Raw genomic sequence first — 25847 nt, 5'->3', positions numbered from 1 at the left:
GGCGCATATTCAGGGATGTCCGTTGTTTCTAGCTCTTCCGATGACCACGCATGTTTGAGTTGTGCATATTTGAAGTATTGTGTGTCATTAAACTGGTAGTCTTGTTGAAGGGAGCTAAAAGGCACCAGTTCTCCATCTTCCAAGAGATCACCCAGCTTGGATATCCCAGTAAGGTCCCACTCTCTAAAGCCTTGTAGTTTTCCTATTTCTTTCAGTCTCGACGCAAGCCATAATGGGGTGTCCCTGGTTATCTTCATTTCTCAACCCATGTAGTTCTCTGCCTTTGTCCAGACCTCTATCGTCATCTGTGTTGCCGGTAGCAGTTTCTTCATTCCCTTCCCCCCATATAAGTAGTGCATGTAGGACCTAGGTCTGAATTGACTTATTTCCAGGACATACATGGAATGGTCTCCGGGTGCGTGGCCCCAATCATAGATTACTATTAGGTACTATTATAGTAGTTTTGGCAGGGTAATCATTTTAAACATGGCGGCCCTTCCTAGCAGCATTAGGGGTAGTGCCTTCCACCGGTCTGCATCCCCATGGAAGTCTGTCAGTATTCTTCAGAGATTCTCATCCAAGCTGCGCTCCCTGTCTGGCGCCACATGTATTCCTTGCTACTTGAATCCTTCTCTATCTATACATAATCTCCCTGGGATTCTCTGTTTTGTCCAGAAACCACCCTCCCCCTGGGTATAAACTTGATTTGTCACAATTTATGGTGGATCCTGCATGGGTGCCATATTGCTCGAAGATCTAAAATATCATTGGAATTGTCTTGTGTGGTTGGGTGACATATAGTAGGATGTCTTCCGCATAAAGTGAGATCTTCTCATCATCCCCTGTGGCCTCCCTTATGTGGGAGCCCGGTATGCCAGGATTTGCTGATACTATGCCAGTGAGTGGTTCCAGAGAGAGAGCGAACAGGAGGGGAGACACAGGGCAGCCCTGCCTCGCCCCCTCTCAATAAAGAACTCTGCTGATAAGGTCCCATTTACCTTGACCGCAGTTACTGGGTGCCTGCATAGCAATGCTATCCAGGCCTGGAACATAGGCTCAAATCTCTGCAGGACCTGCATCAAAAATGCCCAGTGTACCACGTCGAAAGCATTTTGAGCGTCTAGGGAGAGGAATATGGATCATATGCATTGTGACTCATAGTGTGCTCAAGATCAGTTGTCTGACTAATTTCCATTGTACCAAAACCGAGGTCGACTGATGAACTGGAGCGCGATTGGCACTACTACAGGACAGATCCACAAGATGTCCGGTCCTTGGACCCTTAATCTCACCATGAGATGACCATTTACTACTCTGTCACATGTAGAGCAGCAGCACATCATAAGGTCCCCATGCATGTGGAGGAGAAGAAAAGTGATTTCCTTGTGGAAAAATTCTCTAAGTGACTATGTTCAAGTGTTCTGTGGAAACCTTAAAGGACCCTATCAAGGTCAGAGGTGTTAATTCAAAAGTGGAGAAAATGTGTACGTCTGTTCCACAGGGTGCTTCTTTAATTCGTGGTCCTGTCCAGTTCTACTCCTTGATGGTATATACTTCCTGAGCTCTCATGCAAGTCATGAGAGCTATACCACCACCAGACAAGGAGTGCCAGAAAATTGATGCAGTGGGCAAGAGTATTTCCTTGGGAGTGTTGTTTTGTAATCTCTGTTGCATTGTTTGAAAGCTAAGGCAAATAGCTAGCACAAGACATTCAAGATACAACAGTTTACTCAAGCCCCACCACATACCTAGCATAAAAGAACATCTCCTCTGCCAATATTCGTAGTGCCCTGGATGTGGTCAACATTGTTTCAAAGTAGGTAAACACAAGCATTCTGCTTCATTGCTAGCCTTCGCTTAGGATTTCTGACTGAAGTACAGCAGCTTTTCTCTGACATGCCATTTGATGGAAAGCAACTCCTTAGGTTTAAGACTTTGCATAAAATTAAAAGGACGCTGACACCGCTGAGGTGATGGATATGCTCCAACATTAGCAAAGCATGTTAGAATTGTGCAGACCACAACCCCATGCTAGCATCAAAGCAGCATTGTCTGCCCCTGATGATAATATCAACCACAGCAGAAGCCTTTTCAAGTAGACCACCGCCAACCGGTGGCGTCAGTCCCATTTGGATCCCCGAATCCGACATGGAGCCGGAATGGAGTCGACCAGTGGCCATTCCAGTGCTGACAGGACCCCTGTGTCCTAGGTGCCTGAGCCGATTCTGAAGGGCTAGGCCTTGGGGAAGAATGGGAGGGGTCACTGGACCCTTTAGAATACCAGTGAGAAGGCCAGGAAAGTGTGGACTGGTGTGAGGATTTGGGCGATCTCAGCGGACTAGATACATCTCTGGATGCTGGTATGCTCCCCCTACCGTGGCTACAGACAAGGAAGCAAGATATGCAAGGGTGGTGAAAAGGGTGGCTGAGGTCCTAGCGCTTGAGTTGACCTCGATGGGAGTCAAGACTAACATTTGACGGAAGTACTACAGCCGGCAGCTTCCTCTTCTGAACCCCTGCTCCCTTTCAGTGAAGCACTAACAGATGCCCTACTGGGAACCTGGTCCAAGCCCAGCACAGGAGCTCATGTGAATAAGATAATTGCCCGCCACTACCGCCCTGCACCTGGGGACCCAAACTTCCTCACCCAACAACCCATCAACGAGAGACTGGTGATCCAAGCCTCTACCTGCAGCATATCCAGACAGGGAATTCAAGAGGTTAGATAGCGTCGATGTTTTCTTCCATTAGTATGGTATTGCGGTCCATGAACCCCACATGCTTATTGGGCGGCTAATCTCACATTTTGTAGGACACAGTTGTGCAACTGCTGCCACCGGTTCTGGAGGAAGTCTGGGCCTTTCTCTTCCAAGCAGTCAACGAGAGAGAGTCACAGCAAAGTTCACGATGCGATGTGGTTTAGATACGATCGACTCGCTGGGCAGAACGGTTTCCACAATAGTGGCGCTCCCATGCCACGCCTGGCTTTTCAGGAGATGTCCAGACTTCCCTCATGGAAGATGGCAACCGTCTCTTTGGTGAAAAGGCAGACTTGGCGCTAGAGAACTTTTAGGACTCACAGGCTATGGCCCCAGCTGCCCGCGTCATCTCCAGTCTGTCTTTCGCTCCTTTCATGGCTATGTAAGCAACGTTCCAGCGTGCCCATCCTATTCAAGCCACCGTCCTGCGCAGGCTTTTCAGCCTCCGCACAGACGAGGTGCATACTAACCCAGTGGGCCAGGTACCAAAAGGTCTGCAACAAACACCAACCCCCGTAGCTGCAACCCCACAAATCTCCTAATCTTGCCCTAGAAGATCATGGGAGTCAGGTTGGTGGCAGAATCAGCCATCATCTCCATGGCTGGCGGCCATAACTTCGGACAGGTGAGTCATACAGATCATTTGGAGGGGCTACTGCCACCCTTTCGAATTCTCCCCTCCCCCTATGCCTCCATCTCACAACCGGCTGGCAAAGGATAATTTCTCCTTTCTCCATGACGAAGTCACAGCTTTCTTGGCCAAGGGAGCTATAGAGAGGGTTCCGATGTCAGAAGTAGGCAGTGGTTGTCTTCCTGCTACTTTCTTATTCCCAAAAAGAACAAGAGTCCCAATCCTATATCTGCGGACCCTCAACCCCTTCCTCAAAAAGGAGAAGTGCTCACATTGGCTCAGGTCTTGTCTGCCCTGGATTCAGGAGACTTGATGGTAGCGTTGGACTTGCCGGATGCCAACTTTCCCCATCCTGCCTGCCTGTCCATCGGCGCTAGCTGCAGTTTACGGAAGGCCACAGGCACTTTCAGTTCACTGTGCTCCCTTTTGGCCTAAGCGGAGGCCCTTGACTTATCACCAAGGGTCAGGTGTGTTATCTTTCCTTATCTCAGTGATTGGCTGTTGAAGGCGGGTTCACCCCAGGCTGTCGTTTCCCACCTTCAGACTACAGTGAACCTCCCACATTTGCTGGGGTTCACTATAAACGTGCCAAAGTCACACCTAGTTCCCTCTCAGATGCTCCCTTTTATCTGAGCTGTTCTCGACTCAGTGCAGTTTTGGGGTTATCCTCCTGAGCAGCTAGTCCGGGATATTCAGGCTGTGATACTGATGTTTTAGCCTCTTCTGGATTTCGGTGAGAATGACTCTGAGGCTGCTGGGCCTCATGGCCTCCTGCATCCTGCTAGCGACACATGCCAGATGGCAAATGTGAGCTCTGCAGTTGGATCTGAGGTTCCAGTGGGTGCAGCATTAGGGGAATCTGTCTGGCATGGTCCAGATCTTGGGGGGAACTGCAAAAGGCCTGCAGTGGTGGCTAACGAACCGCGATTGGGTCAGATGAAGACAACTTTCCCTTCACCAACCAGATCTCACAGTAGTGACAGATGCATCCCTTCTGGGATGGGGCAGCCACCTGGGTGAGCTAAAGATCAGAGGACTCTGGTCTCCGGTGGAATCCAGACTCCACAAAACCATGCTGGAGATCCATGCGATCCAACTAGCACTGAAAGCTTTTTTACCCTCCATCAAGGGAAGGCTGGTGCAGGTGTTCACAAACAACACCACCGCCATGTGGTACTGCAACAAAGAGGGCAGGTGGGTTTGTAGACCCCTTTGTCAAGCGGTCCTGCGTCACTGGACATGGCTGAAACTGCAGGGAATTTCTTTTGTGGTTCAACACCTGGCTATATCTCTGAACACCAAAGCAAACAAACTCAGCCGTCAATATCTAACAGATCACAAATGGGGTTTCCATCAAGAGGTGGCGCAAGGTCTCTTTCTGCAGTGGGGAGAGCCTTGGTTAGATCTGTTCACCTCTTTCAAGAATGCACAATGTCAGCAGTTTTGTGCCCTGGAGTTTCCAAGACAGCTCTTGCTCGGAAACAATTTTCGTCTTGAATGGAGCTTAGGCCTCCTGTACGTCTTTCCACCCATATCACTCCTGCCCAGGGTTCTCAAGAAGATCAGGAACGACTGGGCCCAAGTTGTCCTTGTGGCTCCGGATTGGGCACGGAGAGTTTGGTATCCCGAGCTTCTCAACTTGAGCATCGATCCTATGATCAAGCTGCCCTTTCGGGAGGATCTGCTGTTTTAGCAGCAGGAGAGGGTCTCTCCGCCTTTCTTCATGGAGAATGAGTGGTGACAGTTGACAGCTTCGACCTTTCTCCCAAAGACTGCAATGTTATTCTGTCAGCCAGGAGTCCCTCTACCAAGACGGTATTTGCCTGCCAAAGGAAGAAATTTGTATTATATTGTACAGAAAAGTCCATTGATCCTTTTTCTGCTTCCCTTTCTGATGTCCTTCTGTTTATTCTTACCCTTTCCCACCAGGGCTCTGCACTGGGCACTCCGGAAGGTTGCCTTTCTGCTATGTCTGCCTTCTTGCGGATGCCTGACCAACCTTCTTTATTTATGTCCCCTGTTGTAGCTAGGTTTCTCAAGGGGCTTGCACAAGTGTTTCCGCAGGTCCTTTTTTTATGCCTCAGTGGGATCTTAATTTGGCTCTCACATTCCTAATGTGTGCTCCTTTCGACCCTCTGCGTAATTGTCTCCTCCGTCTGCCCACTATCAAGACAGCCTTTCTAGTGGCAGTAATATCTGCATGGAGGGTGAGTGAGCTGCAGGCTTTATCATCCAAGCCGCCATTTCTGTCTGTTTTTCCAGACAAACTGACGCTTCGCAGTAGGGCCTCTTCCTGCTGGAGTGTTAATACCGTTTCATGTGGGCCAATCCCTCACCTTGCCCACTCTCTACACTCCTCCACATCCCTCCAAAGAGGAGGAGTGACTCCACCGCTTGGACCCAAAAAGAGCCTTGTTATTCTACCTTGGCCGCACATGAGAGTACCAGGTGGGTGAACAACACTTCGTGGGGTATGTTGGTACAAATCATGTTTGAGTGGTGCAGAAATGAACCACCTCCTGATGGGTTGTTCTCTGCATCAAAATCTGCTACACACTGGCCAAAAATTAGCCTCTTGAGGGCTTACGGGCTCATTCTACCAAAACTAAAGCTGCGACCACTGCGCTAACACTTGGAGTCCCAGTCCTGGACATCTGCCAAGCAGGAACATGGGCTTCCCTGCACAGATTTACCAAACACTACTGCCTGGACATTCAAGTCCACAAGGACAAGCTCTAGCCCCACTCAGCCCTGCAGGACTTCCAGGTTTAGAATTTGTCCGCAGTCCCTCCAACTGGTGCTTGGGTATCTATTCAAAGGCAAGAAATCTGCAGCTATAAGTCTCTATCACATAAACAAGTTACCTTTGGTGACGCATTATCTGGTAGAGACAATATCTAGCTGCAGATTCCTTACCGACCTTTGCATCCTCCCCACTCCGTGGACAGATTTCTAGGGTTAGGGATGATCCCTTACAGAGCTCTAGATTAAACACACCGGTGTCGGTGCACTTCATGGCTCTGTGTTCCTGGTGTGGAATGTGGTGAAAAGTAACTGACATCAGCGCGCCTATATAGGTGATGCGGATGTCACTTCTGACGACAATGACGACACATGGAGGTGGCCGACGCCTCCTACCAGGGCGCAGGGGTGCTGCTCATGAAAGACCTTCCGAATCCAGTCTGACGAAATTCAAAGGGAAGGAATCTGTGGCTGGATATTGTCTCTACCAGATAATGTGTCACTGAAGGTAAGAAACCTTTTCTTTAACGTAAGTAGCTACTTTTTAATAACAGTAGGTTCGATGGCATCTGTCGCTGTAGATACACATGGTATGCATGAGCGCTCGCCATCTGGTGTTGGGTCGGAGTGTTACAAGTTGTTTTTCTTCGAAGAAGTGTTTTCGAGTCACGGGACCGAGTGACTCCACCTTCTGTGCTCATTGCGCATGGGCGTCGACTCCATCTTCGATTGTTTTCTTTCCGCCATCGGGTTCGGACGTGTTCATGTCGCTCCGAGTTTCGGAACGGAAAGATAGCTGAAGACGGAAGATTTTCGACGGTATCGTTGCGATCCGGTTAGAGATAGACACATACGACGACGCGTTGAACATCGAAGCGCTTCGGTGCCCTTCGGGGTAGATTTCGGCACCCCGTCGGGGCCTAGTCGGCCCGACCGCGTGGAGGACAACGCCGATGGATCGGACCCCGTTTCGATTCTGCCCCGAATGCCACAACAAATATCCTTATACGGACCTGCACTCGGTCTGTAATCTGTGCCTGTCACCCGAGCACAGTGAAGAATCCTGCGAGGCCTGTCGGGCGTTCCGGTCCCGAAAAACTCTGCGCGACCGTCGAGCGAGAAGACTGCAGATGGCGTCCACGCCAAAAGAGCGTCGACAGTTCGAGACAGAAGAGGAACAGGAGGAATCCTTTTCCATCCAGGATTCAGACTCCGACGAGCTACACTCTACAAGAACTGTGAGTAAGACGTCGAGATCAAACCTTAAAAAAGGAAAGAAGGCCCAGGGGACGCCACTGCCAACCGGCCATGGCTCCACCCAAATTCTCGGTGACCAACAATCGGCACCGAAAAAGGCCCATTCAGTGTCGAGATCGTCCGACTTCGGTCGAGACACCGGCACGCAGCCTCCTCGGGACCGAGAGAGTGCTAAACAGAAGCATCGACACCGAGAGTTCGGTGTCGACACCGATCGACGCCGAGACAGTGGCGCCGAAGACCATAGAGGCCAAGAATTTTCGGCACAGAAAAAGAGGAAGGTTACCTCGGAGCCGAAAAAACAATCGACAGGGCTTTCGGAGCCGAAAAAAGCGACACCAGACCCTGTTTCCGGCTCCTATACCGAAGAGCATTCTATGTCTTCTCAAATGAAGAAACATAGATTTGAACAAGAACTGCAATCCACTGACGTGGATCACACGCAAAAGCGTATCTTTATTCAGCAGGGGACTGGGAAGATCAGTACCCTTCCACCTGTCAAACGAAAGAGAACGCTTCAGTTTACTCCTCAGCAACAAACAACACAAAAGGTAACACCTCCTCCCTCGCCTCCACCTGTAACTCCGGCTTCGCCAACTTACACCCCATCACATTCGCCAGCTCACACCGCCATGAGCCACGACGACCAAGATCAGGATGCGTGGGACTTGTACGACGCACCAGTGTCTGATAACAGCCCAGACACATACCCAACTAGGCCATCACCACCGGAAGACAGCACAGCCTACTCACAAGTGGTGGCTAGAGCAGCTCTATTCCATAATGTGGAACTACACTCGGAACAAGTAGAGGATGATTTTTTATTTAACACCCTCTCCTCAACCCACAGCTCCTACCAAAGCCTGCCGATGCTCCCAGGCATGCTACGCCATGCAAAGGACATTTTCAAGGAGCCAGTTAAAAGTAGGGCAGTGACGCCTAGGGTGGACAAAAAGTATAAGGCGCCTCCTACGGACCCTGTCTTCATCACCTCTCAGCTGCCACCAGACTCTGTGGTGGTAGGGGCTGCCAGAAAACGGGCAAACTCACACACTTCTGGGGATGCACCTCCCCCAGATAAAGAAAGTAGGAAGTTCGATGCAGCCGGGAAGAGGGTTGCTGTCCAAGCAGCAAACCAGTGGCGCATCGCAAATTCACAAGCGCTGCTAGCGCGATACGACAGAGCCCACTGGGATGAGATGCAGCATCTCATTGAACATCTCCCAAAAGATCTGCAAAAAAGAGCAAAACAGGTTGTTGAGGAGGGTCAAAACATTTCCAACAATCAAATACGCTCCTCCATGGATGCAGCAGACACGGCCGCAAGAACCATTAATACGTCGGTTACCATCCGTAGGCACGCATGGCTCAGAACGTCTGGATTCAAGCCAGAAATTCAGCAGGCAGTGCTTAACATGCCAGTAAACGAGAAACTTCTGTTCGGTCCGGAGGTCGACACAGCTATAGAAAAGCTCAAGAAGGACACTGACACTGCCAAGGCCATGGGCGCACTCTACTCCCCGCAGAGCAGAGGATCTTATAACACCTTCCGCAAAACACCTTTTAGAGGAGGGTTTCGGGGTCAGGCCACACAAGCTAGCACCTCACAGTCCGCACCGCCCACCTACCAGGGACAGTACAGGGGAGGTTTTCGGGGCCAGTATAGAGGGGGGCAATTTCCTAGGAATAGAGGAAGATTTCAAAGCCCCAAAACCACTACCAACAAGCAGTGACTCACACGTCACTCACCCCTCCCACACAACACCAGTGGGGGGGAGGATACATCAATATTACGAAGCATGGGACGAAATAACTACAGATACATGGGTCCTAGCAATTATCCAACATGGTTATTGCATAGAATTCATGCAATTCCCTCCAGACATACCACCAAAATCACAAAATTTATCAAAATACCATTCACAACTTCTAGAGATAGAAGTTCAAGCACTACTGCAAAAAAATGCAATAGAATTAGTACCAAGCACACAAATAAACACAGGAGTTTATTCACTGTACTTCTTGATACCAAAAAAGGACGAAACACTGAGACCAATTCTAGACCTCAGGGTAGTAAACACATTCATCAAATCAGACCACTTTCACATGGTCACACTACAAGAAGTGTTACCATTGCTCAGAAAACACGACTACATGACAACCCTAGACCTCAAGGACGCATATTTCCATATACCAATCCATCAATCACACAGGAAATATCTAAGGTTTGTATTCAAAGGAATACATTACCAATTCAAAGTATTGCCTTTTGGTTTAACAACCGCTCCAAGAGTATTCACAAAGTGCCTAGCAGTAGTCGCTGCACACATCAGAAGGCAGCAAATACATGTGTTCCCGTATCTAGACGACTGGCTAATCAAAACCAGTTCGCTCACACAATGCTCAAACCACACAAATCAAGTCATACAAACCCTCTACAATTTAGGGTTCACCGTCAACTTTGCAAAATCAAACATTCTGCCAAGCAAAGTACAGCAATATCTAGGAGCCATAATAGACACGACAAAAGGAGTAGCAACGCCAACTCCACAAAGGATCCACAATTTCAACAGGGTCATTCAACACATGTCTCCAAACCAAACAATACAAGCAAGAACAATACTACAGCTCCTAGGCATGATGTCCTCATGCATAGCCATTGTCCCAAACGCAAGACTGCACATGAGGCCCTTACAACAGTGCCTAGCCTCACAGTGGTCTCAAGCACAGGGTCACCTTCTAGATCTGGTGTTGCTAGACCGCCAAACTTACCTATCGCTTCTATGGTGGAACAGTATAAATTTAAACATAGGGCGGCCTTTCCAAGACCCAGTGCCACAGTACGTAATAACAACAGATGCTTCCATGACAGGGTGGGGAGCACATCTCAATCAACACAACATAAGAGGACAATGGAACATACATCAAACAAAACTGCATATAAATCATCTAGAATTATTAGCAGTTTTTCAAGCACTAAAAGCTTTCCAACCAATCATAACCCACAAATACATCCTTGTCAAAACAGACAACATGACAACGATGTATTATCTAAACAAACAAGGAGGAACACATTCAACGCAGTTAAGCTTGTTAGCTCAAAAAATATGGAAGTGGGCAGTCCACCATCAAATTGGTCTAATAGCACAGTTTATTCCGGGGATCCAGAATCAGCTGGCAGACAATCTCTCTCGAGATCACCAGCAAGTCCACGAATGGGAAATCCACCCACAAATTCTGAACACCTACTTCACACTCTGGGGAACACCACAAATAGACTTATTTGCAACAAAAGAGAACGCAAAATGCCAAAACTTCGCGTCCAGATACCCACACAAGCAATCCCAAGGCAATGCCCTATGGATGAACTGGTCAGGAATATTTGCTTACGCTTTTCCTCCTCTCCCTCTCCTTCCTTACCTAGTAAACAAATTGAGTCAAAACAAACTCAAACTCATTTTAATAGCACCAACGTGGGCAAGACAACCCTGGTACACAACACTGCTAGATCTGTCTGTAGTACCACACATCAAACTGCCCAACAAACCAGATCTGTTAACGCAACACAACCAACAGATCAGACACCCGGACCCAGCATCGCTGAATCTAGCAATCTGGCTCCTGAAATCCTAGAATTCGGACACTTACAACTTAGCCAAGAGTGTATGGAAGTCATAAAGCAGGCCAGAAGGCCATCCACTAGACACTGCTACGCAAGTAAGTGGAAAAGATTTGTTTGGTACTGCCATCATAATCAGATACAACCACTAGAGGCAACTCCAAAACATATAGTAAATTACTTGCTCCATTTACAAAAAGCAAAGCTAGCCTTCTCTTCTATTAAAATACACCTTGCAGCAATATCTGCATACCTGCAAACTACATATTCAACTTCCTTGTATAGGATACCAGTTATCAAAGCATTCATAGAAGGGCTTAAAAGAATTATACCACCAAGAACACCACCTGTTCCTTCATGGAACCTAAACGTGGTTCTAACAAGACTCATGGGCCCACCCTTCGAACCCATGCACTCTTGCGGAATACAATTCCTCACCTGGAAAGTTGCCTTTCTCATCGCCATTACATCTCTAAGAAGAGTAAGTGAAATTCAAGCGTTCACAACACAAGAGCCTTTTATACAAATACATAAAAATAAGGTCGTCCTACGACCTAATCCAAAATTTTTACCAAAAGTTATTTCTCCATTCCATCTAAATCAAACGGTAGAATTACCAGTATTCTTCCCACAGCCAGATTCTGTGGCTGAAAGAGCACTACATACATTAGATGTCAAAAGAGCATTAATGTACTACATTGACAGAACGAAGAACATCAGAAAAACTAAACAGCTATTTATTGCATTCCAAAAACCTCATGCAGGTAACCCAATATCAAAACAAGGTATAGCCAGATGGATAGTTAAATGCATCCAAATCTGCTACCTTAAAGCAAAAAGACAACTGCCCATTACTCCCAGGGCACATTCAACAAGGAAAAAAGGTGCTTCAATGGCCTTTTTAGGAAACATCCCAATGCAAGAAATATGTAAGGCAGCCACTTGGTCTACGCCTCACACATTCACCAAACACTACTGTATAGATGTGCTATCCGCACAACAAGCTACAGTAGGTCAAGCTGTATTAAGAACTCTATTTCAGACAACTTCTACTCCTACAGGCTAAACCACCGCTTATGGGGAACTAACTGCTTACTAGTCTATGCATACCATGTGTATCTACAGCGACAGATGCCATCGAACTGAAAATGTCACTTACCCAGTGTACATCTGTTCGTGGCATCAGTCGCTGAGATTCACATGGACCCACCCACCTCCCCGGAAGCCTGTAGCAGTTCAGAAGTTACCTTCAATTTTGTACATTTGTATATATATTACTTAATCCTTTAATAGGTACATACTTACATTTTTCATTGCGCGGGCACTATTACTATAGTACAACTCCTACCTCACCCTCTGCGGGGAAAACAATCGAAGATGGAGTCGACGCCCATGCGCAATGAGCACAGAAGGTGGAGTCACTCGGTCCCGTGACTCGAAAACACTTCTTCGAAGAAAAACAACTTGTAACACTCCGACCCAACACCAGATGGCGAGCGCTCATGCATACCATGTGAATCTCAGCGACTGATGCCACGAACAGATGTACACTGGGTAAGTGACATTTTCATTTCTCTTCTACTCCTCATCGTTAGTTCACCTACCTGTAGGCAACCCAATTGACAATCATTTGCACGGTTTCTGGTATGTTAAGAACAGGGAAAGTAGAATGGCATATGTAACCTGTTGATCCCCATATTGGCACGGAGTGCGTATTGTATGTGCACTGGGTGCTTGGTTCAGAGGAAAATGTTTTCTGGTTCTCACACACCTTTGCACCACCCATCCCATGTAAGTTTAGGAAGGTGGTTAGGACTAGAGTTCAAACTTCACTGTCTTTATTGAGTTGTACTTAAGAAAACAATAAAAGAGGACTAGAAGAAAAATTGCCAGCCTCATCCGGATTACATTCAGGGTTGTATTAGTGTTGGTTGTGTACATTCTGCATTTGAAACATCACATTCTGCAAGAAAATACATATTTTGCTGTAGCATCACTTTATTTGATATATATATATATTTTTTTAAATCATAGGTCAGTCAGAAGATGTGCAGATGCTCCTAAATTTCGGAGTTGATCCTAGTTTACAAGATGTCCATAACAGGGTTGCTGCAGATTTACTGAGGAAAACCAAAAATTTTAAGGCTGAAGACCTAATAAAGAAGCACCTGGCTAGACAAGAAATCTCTTCCACTGTTCCTAGCAAAATGCCAGGTACGTTACACTGAAATTTATTTTCCAAAAGGGTGCCTAATTTTTTTGTGTCAATCACTTTCTTGCGTTCGTAGCTCATGTTGATTATTTTCATGTTAGTCATTCAGATTTTTCTTGCAACGTCTTTTCTTGTGGTGCTGGGGTTCTCGGTGATTATTGGGAAGTAAGCAGCATGGGTGCTGTTTGTGGCATTTGTCAAACAATCGCAAAGCTCACATGCTTCAATTAGATAGCTGAGCTTCTCACTTGGGGACTTGTCTTTCGAGTTAGAGACGATGAGTAGTGAAAGCTTGCTTCATGAAATAGAGGGGCTTAGAAACTCAGGTTTGTAGCATATATGTAGATTATGTGTTATGCACTCACCAGCTAAGCTTTTTTAGATGCTTAATTCATGAACACAAGCACCCTTCTTGCCATGGGGGGAAAAATTACAATGGGTGGTGCTTCTGTGAACCGATTTTTTGTGGCTTTTGACAACGTAATCAGGAGTCATTCTCTTAACTGAAGGAAATTCATTGAAGAAAAACAACTTGTAACATTCCGAACCCACTCTAAATGGTGTGAGAGGACACAGTAGGTGAATCCACAACACTACAAATATCAAACAGAGAGCTACAGCTAAGTGATGTTTTTGATTCCCTTGGAAGAGAGTACATAATACTCAAAAACATTTTGTACATTGGCCCTCTTTACAACCCTGGCGGTCGGTGTTAAAGCGGCGGTAATACCACCAACAGGCCGGCGGTAAAAAAAATGGGATCAAAACCACGGTAGAAGCCGCCAACACAGACAGGCACTTCAACACTCTGACCGCCACGGCGGTAGCAACAAACACTGCGACAGTAACCGCCAACAGACAGGCGGAAGTCAACATACTGCCCACCCCATTACAAACCCCCCCCCCCATCCGCCAGCTTTTCCGGGGCAGTACCAATGCCATCAAAAGCACGGCGGAAACAGGACTTGAAAAGTAAACCACTCACCTCTCGACACTCAACGAAGAACCAGGACGCCATGGAGTCCGAGCTGTAGGTCCTGCCCATACTGGTCTACCTCCTCATCTACCAGGAGTACAAACGGCGGCGACGACGACTACCACGGTGAGTGCTGTACCTAGTACACAGGGAAGGGGGGAGGAAAAAGAGAGTGACAGACACCCGCAACACCCCCACTCCACCCTCACCCACACCCACACCATACACAAAAACACATTCAACAACATTACATTTATACCCCGTAACACTCTGGAAGAACGTAAGGACAAAAGGGATAGAGTCAAATCAGTGATATATTAGAAATAGTCAGATATACGTAATAATTTGAAAAACAGTACTTACAGAAATATACAATATGTACATAAGGCCGTACATTGTTCACTCAAAATGTCCGTGGGCAGCTAGGCCAAAACTCATAGGCCAAGCCCACACTTGACTCCTGCCTCAATACCGAGAGAACACTGCAGGGGCATCAGGTCGAAAAAACACAGGCACCTCAGGGGGACAGGGAATGGGGGGCACCTCAGCCTTAAGATAGAATAACGCCACTGCTCCTCGAGGGGGCTCCATGCCCACAGTGATGTCCTGGGGACTGCAAGGCCACAGTCTCTCAAGTCTCTCAAGTGGGTGGTTTGCCCACTGCTTGGGTCCTGGGGAGGTCAAAGCCGCAGTTTCTCTAGTGGGTGGTTTGCCCACTGCTTGGGTCCTGGGGAGTGCAAAGCCACTGTCTCTCAAGTGGGTGGTTTGCCCACTGCTTGGGTCCTGGGGAGGTCAAAGCCACAGTCTCTCTAGTGGGTGGTTTGCCCTCTGCTTGAGTCCTGGGGAGGTCAAAGCCACAGTCTCTCAAGTGGATGCATATCTCCACTGGTTCTGGAGGGGGCTTTGTGCCCAGTGTGTTTCATCCTGCCAAGGATAGAGTGAGTGGATGCCTTCTTCCACTGGTTCTGGAGGGGGCTTTGTGCCCAGTGTGCTTCATCTTGCCAAGAATATAGTGAGTGAATGCTTTCTTCCACTGGTTCTGGAGGGGGCTTTGTGCCCAGTGTGCTTCATTCTGCCAAGGATAGAGTGAGTGGATGACTCCTTCCACTGGTTCTGGAGGGGGCTTTGTGCCCAGTGTGCTTCATCGTGCCAAGGATAGGGTGAGTGGATGCATATCTCCACTGGTTCTGGAGGGGGCTTTGTGCCCAACTTGCTTCATCCTGCCAAGGATAGGGTGAGTGGGTGCATATCTCCACTGTTTGTGGAGGGGGCTTTGTGGCCAGTGTGCTTCATCTTGCCAAGGATAGGGTGAGTGGGTGCATATATCCACTGGTTGTGGAGGGGGCTTTGTGGCCAGTGATGCAACACTTGGGGTGTGGCAGTTCACAATCCCTCACCTGGGTGTCTGAGGCACGAGATTTGCAGGGACCAGGTTGCATGATAGTCCATGGAGGCAGGGCTAGACTCCATCTGGCGGCATCTACGGCTGCAAACTGGTGGTAGTTCCGGTGCTGGTGGGGGTGCTGCCGGTGGTGGAGGGAGGCTCTAGTCCTTCTCCTGCAGCCTCGGATGGTTGCCCACTGGGGCTGCTGCTGCTGGTAGTGGTGCTACTGTCAGCGGTGTAGGTGGCGGTGCTTGCGGTGTTGCCTGCGGTGGTACTAGCGGCGATGCAGGTGGCGGTGCTGGCTGTGGTGCAGGTGCCGGTGCTGCCAGTGGTGGATGGAGGCTCCAGCCCTTCTCCTGTAGCCTCGGACGGCTGCCCACTGGGGCTGCTGCTGCTGACAGTAGTGGTGCTTGCGGCAGTGCAGGTAGCGGTGCTTGCGGCGGTGCTGGCTGCGGTACAGGGGACGGTGCTGGCAGTTGTGCTGGTAGCCACCAGGCCTTCACCTGCAGCCTTGGATGGCTGAAGTGCCTTGCCTGGTGTTTTGTGCCCCTTCCTCACCTTGGCAGATGGTGGTGTGACCTTGGGTCTGGCAGCTGGAGTCTTTAAGGTGGTTGTGGCTCCTTCCTCTTGCTGGATGCTGTCTCCCTCTTCACCTTGCCAGATGACGGAATGGTTTTGGCCTTGGCAGGGGTTGTTGGCACACTGGCTGGGCTGACGGGTGCCCACTTTGAGCTGCAGGAACCACAGCGGATGTCGACTTGGTGGCTGAGGTGCTGGACTGGGTTCTGGTCAGCCTGGCCCGAGGGGAAGGACGGGGGTAGGGGTAGGGAAGAGGTCAGTATTTGCCAGGAAAAGCTTCTTAGAGACACTGGGGTGGGAAGAGGGAGAGGGTTTGGGAGTGGAGAAAGAGGGAGTGTTTGTAGGAGGTGTCTGTCTGCTGACTTTGGGTGCAGGTGCATGGGCTGGAGGCTGTTGTGAGTTGGATGGCTGTTGGGTGGGTGGGTGGGTGCTTGCGTTTGTGTAGTTTAGGAGGAGGGGTCACAGACACACTGGGAGAGGACACAGGGGACGTGTGCATGGATGTGGGGGTGGTGACTACCAGTGAGGAGTGTGTAGTGATGGGCAGGCTGGTGATGGAGGTAGTGGATGAGGATGTAGTGCATGCAGGTGTGAGTGGAGACGCTACTGGGAGGGAGGAGGATGATGAGGAGGAGGGGGACACAGTGGAGGCAGTGGATGTTGGTGTGTCTGCTTGGGGATGGTGCTTGTGTGAGTGCCTGTGAGATGAAGTGTGGTGCTTGCGTTTGCCTGAGCCACTTTTGTGTGTTGATTTGGGTGAATGCTGGTCTGAAGGTGTGCTTGGGATAGGCTTGGGTTGAGGGGATTGGGACGGGGTAGAGGAAGTTGGAGGGGGAGGCTAGGGACAGGGACAAGGGCTGCCATCAGGAAGGAGGCCAGAGCCTGAAATGCTCTCTGTTGGGCCGCCACGCCAGAGTGAATGCCCTCCAGGTATGCATTTATTTTGTTTGTTGTAAATGCCTCTTGACACCCTGGATGGCATTCAGAATGGTTGACTGCCCAACAGTGAGGGATCTCAGGAGGTCAATAGCCTCCTCACTGAGGGCAGCAGGGCTGACTGGGACAGGGCCTGTGGTGCCTGGGGCGAAGGAGATGCCCCCCCTCCTGGGTGAGTGGGAACGGGAAACATGCTGAGGGGCTGCTGGGAGGGCGTTGCTGGGGGTGGGGGGGGGTATTGGCGGCTGTACCTGTTGTTGGGGTGGGCACAGAGGTGTCCGCCACCACCAGGGAGCTTTCATCGGAAGAGGAGTTGCTGTCTGTAGTGTCCCCTCCTGTCCCCTTCGTGGTGCTCCCCTCGCCCTCCGTCCCGCTGGTGCCCTCACCGTCTGTGGATTCGTCCTCCAGGCCCATGTGGGATGCAGCTCCCTCAATCGCCTGTGCCTCTGCCAGATGATGCTAATGCACATAAGGACAGAGTCATCGACCGCCTACGGCAACGGCGCACAATGCCAGCGGAATTACCTCATTTCCACTTGTCCCTCCTCAGAGGTCAGGCAGCTGCTATTTCAGAGGGGCACATGGCATGGCACCTAACTGCGTCACAGCAGACATTGGAACAGCAATTGACTTTCGGATTCAGATACAGGTTCTGTAAAGGAGAAGATGCATCGTTATTTCAATTGATGTGTGAATATGACCCTCTGCTCACCATTTTCCTCCATAGGCTTCGACCGCTGAGTATGAATATGAGATGGCGACATCCTCCGGTGTACCGACCCCTGGTGCACCTTGAGACAATGGAGGACAGACACATTATGCTAACATACAGACTTGATCGGGCCACAATCCAAGAACTGTGCGTCCAGTTAGAGCCAGACCTGATGTCAGCTATTCGCCAGCCCACAGGTATCCCTCCTCTAGTGCAGGTCCTGTCAGTGCTCCATTTCCTGGCAAGTGGTTCCTTCCAAAAAGCAGTGGCCATGGCATCAGGAATGTCTCAGCCAATTTTCTCCAACTTATTGACCAGAGTGTTGTCAGCCCTGCTGAAAGACATGCACAGCTACATCGTATTCCCCCAGGTGGAGGATTTGACCACAGTGAAAGCTGACTTTTATGCCCTGGGACATATCCCCAACATCATTGGTGCCATTGATGGTACACATGTGGCATTAGTCCCCCCCCCCGTTCCCCCCTGAGAAATGAACAAGTGTCCAGGAATCGAAAAAGCTATCACTCTATAAATGTGCAGATGGTGTGTTTGGCGTACCAGTACATCTCCCATGTGAATGCCAAGTATACTGGCTCTGTGCATGACGCATTTATCTTGAGGAATAGCAGCATCCCATATGTGTTGGGCCAACTCCAGAGGCACCAGGTGTGGCTAATAGGTGAGCCCAAGGTCCCCACCCAGTATTAGTTGGTGTCTGGGTATGGGGCTGTCCCTAAGGGTTAGTGTGTGTCTAACAGGTATCACTCGATATTTGCAGGTGACTCTAGTTACCCCAGCCTCTTATGGCTACTGACCCCAATGAGGAATGCCAGAAAAATGGCAGAGGAACGTTACAATGAGGCACATGGGCGAACAAGGAGTATAATTGAAAGAACCTTTGGCCTCCTGAAGGCCAGGTTCCGGTGCCTCCATCTAACAGGTGGATCCCTGTACTACTCGCCCAAGAAGGTGTGCCAGATCATCGTTGCATGTTGCACAATGTGGCCTTGAGACACCAGGTGCCTTCTCTGCAGGAGGATGAGCCTGGAGATGGTCTTGTGGCAGCGGTAGAGCCTGTGGACAGTGAGGAAGAGGAGGCAGAAGAAGAAGATGTGGACAACAGAAGTAATATAATAGAGCAGTACTTCCAGTGACACACAGGTAAGACACTGTAACTTCACTTTACATTTCAGTTTTCTGTTGGACATTGTACATGGCAGCATGATTTCCCCATGTCTGTGGCCACTTACTGTAGCCTTTGGCATCTCTGTTTTTAGATCTCTGTGGCCCACTCTGGCTCCTGGTATGTTTACTGCTGCCCGCTAAAGGTCATACGAATGTGCATTTAACTGTACATATGACTTGCAATGCTTTGATAATGTTGTACTAATACATATTTGAATCATTTGACAGACTCCAGATTTGTATTTTTTTCCAAGGGTGTTTATTTAAGTGTTCATAAGTAGAGGGGGATGTGCAGTGGGCTGTGGTGATGGTGGAGGAATGTCCAGGATAGAGTCCAATCTCTTGGTATCACAGGTGCATTGTCTAAGGGGCATAGGAAGGGGAGTAATGGCAATTCAAGGTGGATAGGGTGACAGAGTGGGACAGAAGGGTGAGAATCAGGAGAATCTTATTTCTTGGTGGGAGTCTTGGCAATGTTCTCTGGCTTCTGCCTGGATCGCCGGGACTGTTTGCGGCGTGGCTCTCCTACTGCAGGGGGTGGGGTGCTGGTGGCCTGTTGTTCCTGTGGCGGGGCCTCCTGTCCAGTAGCGCCGGTGGAGGTGGAGGGCTGTTCATTGGTGTGGCTAGTGTCAGGGGTCCCGTTGGTGTGCCATAGCCTCCCTCATAGTGTTGGCCATGTTTGCCAGCACCCCTGCAGTGGTGACCAGGATGGTGTATATGTGTTTGAGGTCCTCCCTGATCCCTAGGTACTCGTTCCTGCAGCTACTGGGTCTCCTGGGAATGGTGGTATGCTCCTAGAATGTTGGTGAGTGCCTCCTGGAGAGTGGGTTCCCTGGGCCTCTCCTCCCCCTGTCGCACAGCAGTCCTCCCAGCTTCCCTGTTGTCCTGTGCCTCTGTCCCCTTAACCGTGTATCCACTGCCACTGACCCCATGTCTCTGATCATCCTGGGTTTGTGGGGTTGCCTGGGGTCCCTGTAGTGGTGGACACACTGCTGAGTGATATGCCCTGGAGACAGTGGCATAGGCCCGCTGGGTGGGTGCTGTGGTGGTGTTTCCTGAGGGGGCAGGCTGTGTGGCGTGTTGGGACTGTGGCACGGTTACCGACTGTCCAAAGGTCCCTGATGGGTAGGGTTGGTCATCGTGATCCAGGCGTGCAGAGCTGTTGTCGTCACTGTGGGCCTCTTCTGGGGGGGACTGGATGTTGCTGGCAACGCCTCTCCGGTGACGTTGAGTGGGGGTCCTGTGGGGATGTAAATGCAGTGTTATTGTTTCTGCGTGTGCCATCTTGTGCAGGGGTATGTTTCCCTCTATAGTTGTTATTAGCAAGGCAGCTTTGGCTTGTGTGAGTTGTGATTGGTTTGGTTAAGTGGTTGTCACTAGTGTGCATTCTGTGGTGATGATGGGTGTCCATGCAGGTCTGTGAGTGGTGTCCATGCATTGTTGTTGCATGCAAGGCTTGGTATTGGGATGGGTGGGGTATATGTGAGGTGGTGGGGTGATGGGGTGTGGGTAGGGGTTGTTGTTTGTGATGGCATGCAGGTAAGGTGGGGGATAAAGTAGTAAAGAGTTGACTTATCAGAGTCCCGTCCTCCTGCTACTCCTGCGAGACCCTCAGGATGCATGATCACCAAGACTTGCTCCTCCCATGTTGTTAGTTGTGGGGGAGGAGGTTGGGGTCCACTGCCAGTCCTCTGTACTGCTACCTGGTGTCTTGCAACCATGGAACGTACCTTCCCCCATCTTCCTGATGCCATCCCTTGTTCTGGGGTACTGTCCCAAGGCGTTGACCCTGTCCACGATTCTCCACCATAGCTCCATCCTCCTTGCAATGGACGTCTGCTGCACCTGTGATCCGAATAGCTGTTGCTCTACCTGGATGATTTCCTCCACCATGACTCTTAGCTCCTCCTCTGAAAACCTGGGGTGTCTTTGGGGTGCCATGGATGTGGTGTGAGTGGTATGTGTGGGGTGATGTGTTGGGGTTTGTGATGTGAGGTGCGTGGATGGTGTATGGATGATGGTGTTTTGTGTCTCTGATTGAGTGGATGCTCCTGGCTTGTCTTTCTCAGTTAGCTATCTTTTTTTTTTCATTGTAAGGGGTTGTGGGTAATGTGGGTGGGTGTTTTATATAGGATTGGGTGTGGTGTGTGTATGTGTGTCTGGTGTGTGTAGTTTGAATTGTCCAATGTGGTGTAGTTTTGTAAGTGTGTGTGTATTTTGAGCGTGGCAGTGTGTACCGCCAATGGTTTACAGCAGTTGAAAGACCGTCGCGGTCATTCGTGGGTCCTGATACTGTGGGCGTATTCCTGTTGGCGTAACAGTGTGGATTTTGGTACCGCCAATTTATTACTGACCTTTGGGCTGGCGACTTGTGTGGGTGTCTGTATAGTATCGTATTTCTCAGTGTGGGTCATAATACCCATAGCGGAATACCGCCATGGTCACAGTATGTTGGTGGCCGTCAGCAAGGCAGTAGGCGGCATTTACCGCCAGGGTTGTAATGAGGACCATTGTCTTTTAAAAAGAAAACGACTTTACTCAACCCTTGGGTAAATAGAACAGTTAATAATAGTTATGACCCTAAGCATTCTTGCAGCTCATAGATGGGGCCCAATTATGAGTTACCAAAAGCAGTATCTCTGGGGAGGCGGACGAAAGACTGCTCTGGTGGGAGGTGGAGGATGCAGGCAGAGGCACAGCCTGGTCAGACCCTACAGCACCAAAGGAAAGCAGACAGTTCTTCCCCAGTCAAGCCACAGACCGGCAAGCCACTTTATCTCCCAACACTGCCCGCCCCTACCTTACTGCCTTTTGCCACCTGGACAGAGCTAGCAGTTGATGGCAGTGGTAAATTCCCCAGAATTTAGCAAAGCTCCCTGAAGAGACCCTGTAATGTCAGTCTGCCAGGCTTTCCCTGTTATGGAGAGTTAAACTTGTGATTGATGTTAATTCACGGGGAAATACAAACCACAGCTGTTCATTCCAGCCCCAGTATTTCTCCACAGAAATAACCGGGAACTCGTAGTGGGACCCTCAACGTAAATGCAAATCCTACTTACAACATTGTCACTGCGGCTAATGTTATCCTGTGGGCCAGGTTTCCGTCGACCCTGGTATCTTGGGGAGCACAAAACTCTGTACGCAGGGACAAACATGTTGGAATTGTAATTTCATTTCTGGTCCTAGACCAATTGTGGGTATGCAACTGGAAAATGTGGCTGTTTTCTCTGCAGCTCATTTCAGTACCCAGTCCAAAGATAAAAGGTGTCACACCCAAAACTTCCTCCAGCTCCCTGAACAGCGCCTACTGCTAATGAAGTCCCACAACAAGTTAGAGTACAATAGGTTGTCCTGTTGTCTCATGGCACAACTATAGCTATGGACCAATACCCACTATGCTGTTCCAGTAGCCACCCCAAGGGCCTGCATCTCAGGAAACACTAGTTGTAATTAAGATAACAGGAGTAATCTTTGTAGTTACTGATAACACCATTCCCAACTGGAAACTGATGATCGCCACTCTTCTAAAATATCTACAGAATTGTATAGACACCCCAGCTCCCCAGGGCAAGCAGTTTAAGATCCTGAAACAATGCTCAGCGAAGTGCAGCCGTGGGACTAATATGTCTGCCAAAGCAGGGTGAGGGAGGAGAGGACCTGGGAGCAGCTTGAATTGGCTGAGCGAAACAATCGGTGGGGCTGTCTCCTGTCCCCTCTCTCCTGGGGAGGACACAGCAATGAAGAATGGGGTATCAGGAACCCTCCCAATACCCCAATGGAAATTGATGCAAAGCTGCGGCGATGCACTGGGGAGGCCCGCGGGGGAACCTGAGGTACCCGGCAGAGCTAACAACCTACCCAGACAGAGTTTGCCGCAGCACTGGGCCACCATGGACTGAGGAGGTGCATCAACCCCAAGAGGCCCAGTTTGAAGGACAAGCACACTGGGGATGGCAGGTGAGTGGGGATCTAACCGAGCACTCTTCTCTTCCCCCTGTCTGGGCAGATTGCCATTGCGGTGGGCTCACCGGCTGCAGTCAGTGGCAGGACGCCTGCCACTGGAGCATAAGGGCCCCTCTAGTGAACTGTTGCTCAGGCGATTGCACATTAACTGAGAACCCCGGAGCATAGTTAGCATGACCCCAGTAGACCACCCATGACTCCAAGAGACTGTCAAGAGCCGGGCTTTCTCACTGTGGTAGACGACTGACTGCCGGAGCTGGCTCAGCAGTGGTCAGCAGTAGAGATTTACAGCCATCTCTTCCTACTGACTCCAGTCCTTGCCACCTGAGATACTGTATTAAAGCTGAGACCATGTCCTCTTGGCTGCCCTAGGGACTCTATCCGGAGGCCGCCATTGCCTCAATGCTGTACAGACTGCAGTCTATGGCCTATACTGTGATGGTGCGGCGGCTCACTGCTTTCCCTGGGGAAATAAGGAGTTAGCTAATCTGATCCTAGCATAATTTATAGCTACACCCGGCACCCCCTCAACTCCTCTAGAAATGAAATAGACAGTGTCACCGAGTCCAAGTACTTTATTACTTATGCTGTGGACTAATCTGTGGTAGTCAGGAAGGCAGCAAAGGGAGAAAATACACCCCTGACTGCAGTGTCAACTACCTGAACAGAGCGGCAATATCACAGTGAGCTTTCCTAAAGTCAAAGCAGGGACTAAAGCAGAACAGACGGGGACTTGAAGAGCCAACCAGTGAGCTAGGGAGCTGACTAACCGAGCCCACCATAATGCTGACCATGTTTGCCCAGGAATCTGATGACTCTCAATCAGGCAACTCCATTTGGACTTGGTTATTCCCCCCCCCCCCCAAGCAACCGGAGTGGAACTCCTCCCTACCTGTATAAAGAGATGCACAACCACTATTGCACATCCCCTGCCACAATGGGGAAGACTACATGAAAAAGGGACCAAGACGTGGGGAATGCCTTAGAGGGGCTGTCGGTGTTTTTTGCGCTGGAACACACTCACAGAGTGCCCACAAAAGCCCCGCCTTTGGGAGCACCTCCACGCCCAGTGGTGACCCATCTGCTGTATTATAAAGATCAGGATCACTTACTACGGCAGGCAAGACAGTGAGACAACATCATGGGCAAGAACATGTGAGTGATAATATTCCCAGTGCAGCAGGAGTGCTCTAACTTTCTAGACGCTAAGAAGAAGCAATGAGAATTAGGCATTCTTTATGCCATGCTGTTTTGAGTCCCTCTGGAGATTGTTCACCCCAGCAGAAGGCATCAAATTTTTCAAAGCCCCCCAGGATCTTTGGGCCTGAATAGACTAACATCCCCAAGCTGGAACCAGCCACGAGCCTTGCAGAGCACGACTGTGAAGATCCAGAGCTTGTCGTCAACGGACATCCAGCAGATAAGCACTCCCATCCAGAGGTGAAGCCCTGCAAGAACGACAACAGACAATAGAGGCGGTGGTGTTGTTGAGCGGTGGAGGGTCTGACCTTTCATCGCCAAGCAGTGGAAAGGGACAGAGGGATTCAGACACAGATCAAGACTTCTGCAGATCGAGGGTCTTACGTATGGAACTACCGAAGGTCACCCCCAGAATGGCTGATGGACGTATTTGGCATGGCAAGCCTCCTGGGGACTTTTTTGAGCTGATAATCAGTATAGTAACCGATGGAAAACTGGGGGTGGGATGTAGGGGGGGGGGGCTTGTGTATTCATCTGCAACAAGATCTACCGAACAGAGTATCAGAAGCTGGAAGGGCGGCACCACAGGTAGAGCGGCTCCTGGCTGGTACAACCACTTTATACCACATTGCAGGTACTCCCACTAGACTCACAGTTCGGTTTACCAGTTTGGATGAGGGGTGCAAAACTTCTTGTCCTGGGGAGTGGCAGCTGGGGTATGTAGTTAGATTGATAGTTATCGGGGACCCAGCGAGTCGAGACCTCGCACAGAGTCTGCAGCATCCCAGTGGAAGACCTCTGATCTGGACTAGCCAACTATGAGCTGGTGTATGGAATGGAGTGGTCACCAAAGGGACAATCAGATGGCGATGCCGTTGACACATAGATTCCTCTCCTGGAAGGTCAGGGGAATTCAATCCATGACAAAATGCCATAAGTTATTTTCATAATTGCATAGGAGAGGGATTTACGTAGCACTATTGCAGGAGGCATACCTCACTGCTAAGGAGGGAGCTGCAGTATAGGGCAGTTGGAGAGGGCAAACATATTACACTACATACTTCGTTTATGCTCTGGGAGTCCTAATCTGGATTAGAGCAGGGGTTCCCTTTTAATTCACGGGGAACATTATTGACCCGGTGGCAGATACATAGCAGTGACAGGCAGACTTGACGGCTGGGACATCTCCATAATCAGTGTCTATGGTCCCAACATAGACCAGAGTGCTTTAATCATGAGAATATCGGCCCCACTAGCCCCATATCTGATACACTCCGCTATTATGGGGGGATACTTTAATTGTGTGACGGACCCACTGACGGACCGCTCACACCCTCTCATGAGGGATTCTCCGACATACCCCATTGCTTAGGCCGTTGCAGATTGGAAATCACGCTGGGGGCTTATAAACACCTCTACCACCAAGATAAACCTATTGCCAGAAGCAGTCAGACGGTCAAGGGGGCCAACAATGTCAACCCCTACCCTTTCAAACGGCACCCCCACCACTGGCAGTGGGATCAAGGGGGGCTTTGGGGTGCCATTAGTTTTACCACTGGCTTGGCAAGTGATACTAGAGCGACAAAACTCTTTTGTGTCTTCTGACAAGTGAGGCCAGTGAAAGTGAGGGACCAGTCTGTCCCAGGTCTTACTTTGCCCCAGATGTCCAGAAAGGGAAATGCCATGTGCTAA

The 25847-nt window shown here is 49.7% G+C and overlaps 1 protein-coding gene across 2 annotated transcripts in view; it reads left to right on the top strand.

The window, feature by feature from the left end:
- The window catches only part of TRANK1 (tetratricopeptide repeat and ankyrin repeat containing 1), a 931136-nt gene that overhangs the window by 368619 nt on the left and 536670 nt on the right, over window positions 1-25847 (top strand). For both annotated transcript variants that reach the window (XM_069214995.1, XM_069214985.1), the window contains exon 9: window positions 13043-13222. In XM_069214995.1, the coding sequence (XP_069071096.1) occupies window positions 13043-13222 (180 nt within the window). The remainder of the gene's footprint in view (window positions 1-13042; window positions 13223-25847) is intronic.

This window comes from Pleurodeles waltl, chromosome 2_1 (genome assembly GCF_031143425.1).
Source record: "Pleurodeles waltl isolate 20211129_DDA chromosome 2_1, aPleWal1.hap1.20221129, whole genome shotgun sequence".
NCBI classification, from domain to species: Eukaryota; Metazoa; Chordata; class Amphibia; order Caudata; family Salamandridae; genus Pleurodeles; species Pleurodeles waltl.
Note: the sequence above shows the minus strand (reverse complement) of the source record. Positions and strands in the feature narration are given on the sequence as shown.